The sequence below is a fragment of the Myotis brandtii genome, unplaced genomic scaffold, assembly GCF_000412655.1.
Source record: "Myotis brandtii unplaced genomic scaffold, ASM41265v1 scaffold1204, whole genome shotgun sequence".
Classification (NCBI taxonomy): Eukaryota; Metazoa; Chordata; class Mammalia; order Chiroptera; family Vespertilionidae; genus Myotis; species Myotis brandtii.
In genome coordinates, this window is record NW_005354186.1 from 262,169 (window position 1) to 264,109 (window position 1,941).

The 1,941-nt window shown below is 62.4% G+C and overlaps 1 protein-coding gene across 1 annotated transcript in view; it reads right to left on the reverse strand.

Annotated features, from left to right (window-relative positions):
- Positions 1–1,941, reverse strand: part of SPATA21 (spermatogenesis associated 21) — a 32,668-nt gene that overhangs the window by 22,381 nt on the left and 8,346 nt on the right. Inside the window, exons 4-5 of the mRNA XM_005858724.2 lie at positions 967–1,439; positions 490–578 (exon numbers count right to left, since the gene is read on the reverse strand). Of these exons, the coding sequence (XP_005858786.1) occupies positions 490–578; positions 967–1,439 (562 nt within the window). The remainder of the gene's footprint in view (positions 1–489; positions 579–966; positions 1,440–1,941) is intronic.

A 1,941-nucleotide genomic window follows, 5' to 3' on the forward strand; every position in this document is an offset into this window, starting at 1 on the left:
GGAAAAAGGACACATATGTAATACCCTTTGTAATACTTTAAGCAATAAAAAAAAAAAAAGAACTTGTACATTTTGGGGTGGGAGTGGAAATGGAGACCAGTCTAGGACAGCCAAGCACCCTGGAGGCTGCTTCTAAAGAGGACCAATGGAGTGAGCTCGGGGGGAGGCAGAAACGCCTCCAAAACCTGAAGCGCTTGGCAGGCTTGCTGCCATCACTCAGCGGGGTGACTGTGGAACTGGGAAGCATACTGGACCCCAAGCGAGAGGACCCAGCGTGAGTTCTGGCCCCCCACCCAGCAGTGTACGCGCTTGGGTCAAGCTCCTGCCCTGCACGGCCCCCCAGCCAGGCACTCCACTGGGTCCACTGCACAGGGCTGGGTGGGCACAGGGCGGCGGTCTGGTCTGTAAACCACCCCCACCCCAGGTCTGTGAACCCCAAAGGACAGAGCGTTCTGAGGCCCCTGCGAGGGCTCCCCTGGCCGGCCTCACCTTCCTCTTGCTTCAGGGTGAGGTGCTCCTCAGCCCGCGCCTCCCAGTTCTGATACAAGTTTAGGAGGCAGTGTTCTTCCAGGTCCTGCCTGCAGAGGACAGACCGGCTGGGTCCATATCCAGCCGCCTGCCCTGCCCACGGCTGCACCCAGAGCCAGGGCAGGGCTAGGGGGAAGCCAGGGCAGCGGAGCGCATGGGCAGGGCCCTGGGCGAGGCTTTGAGAGGTCAGAGAGGCTGAGTGACCCAGAGGAAGAGCGGGGCGGAGGTGAAGGACACGAGGGAGGGAAAGGGGTCAGAAATGGGAATGGAGACCTAGATATGGGGGCATAGAGCTGGGAGGGAGGACAGAAATGAGGGGAAGTGGAGAGGACACACAGGAGGAAACAGACAGGGCTACTGACAGGGACAAGGGTCTGGGAGAGAGATGCCAGGGACAAGGGGACAGAAGCTCTGAGCCTCTTTTCGGGGGGCTCCTACCGTGCCTTGACTTGGGCCAGGCTTCTCTCGCCACTGTGGTGCAAGAATACTGTCTTTCTCCAGCCCAGGTCCAGGGTGGGCACTGGCAGGACAGTGACAGGTACAGAGGCCGGGACAGGGGCTCCCACAGCGGCAGGGATGGGCCCAGGGGCTGGTGGCCGGACCCAGGATGGGGCCATGGCAGGGGCCGAGGCAGGGGTCTGAGGCAGTGTCAGGGGCAGGTTTGAGGCTGAGTTGCCAACCGGGGCTGAGGTGGGCACGGGGGTCAGGGTCTTGGGGACCTTCCGGTTTGGCAGGGCCCGGGCCTTGGCGGCCCTCCGATGCATGGCCTCCTCCTCCTCCACCTCCAGCAGGCACTTCATGAAGCCCTGCCCGGTGCTCCCGAGGCTCTGGGCTCCCGTGGTCGCTGTGGGCTCCCGCGGCTGCTTCGGGGCACAGCCCGGCTCCCTTCTCTCTCCAATGTCCCTCACCTCCTGGGACAGAAGAGGGGGAGGACATGTGGCCTCCAGCCAGCCACACAGCCGCACAGAGTTCCTTGGTGCCACCTACTGCCCAGGGCATCCTCGCACGGCCCCTTCCTCTCTGGGCCCCTGGAGCATGTCGCCAGCTCTCACATGCATCCCACGAGGCTCCCTCCCCAGGTGTCCCCGGCATTGACTCGGGCTCTGCCGCCTCCCAGCCCTCTGAGCCGCGGTCTTGAGTTCCTCTGGGTCCCACCACTCACTTGTGTCCTTCCCTGTGATCGATGCAGCCTGCAGTGGCCTGACCAGAGATAACTTCAGGGGCCTTGACCACCTCTTTTACCCACATCTACCCAGCACTCGGCATAGGGAAGACACTCAATAAACTGCCACTCCTTCCTTCAGCAGTCCGGCCTGTCCCTTCCATTACACCCATCCTGCACCTGTCCCTTCCATTACACCCATCCTGCACCTGCCCCTCCCATTACAGCCATCCTGCACCTGCCCCTCCCAT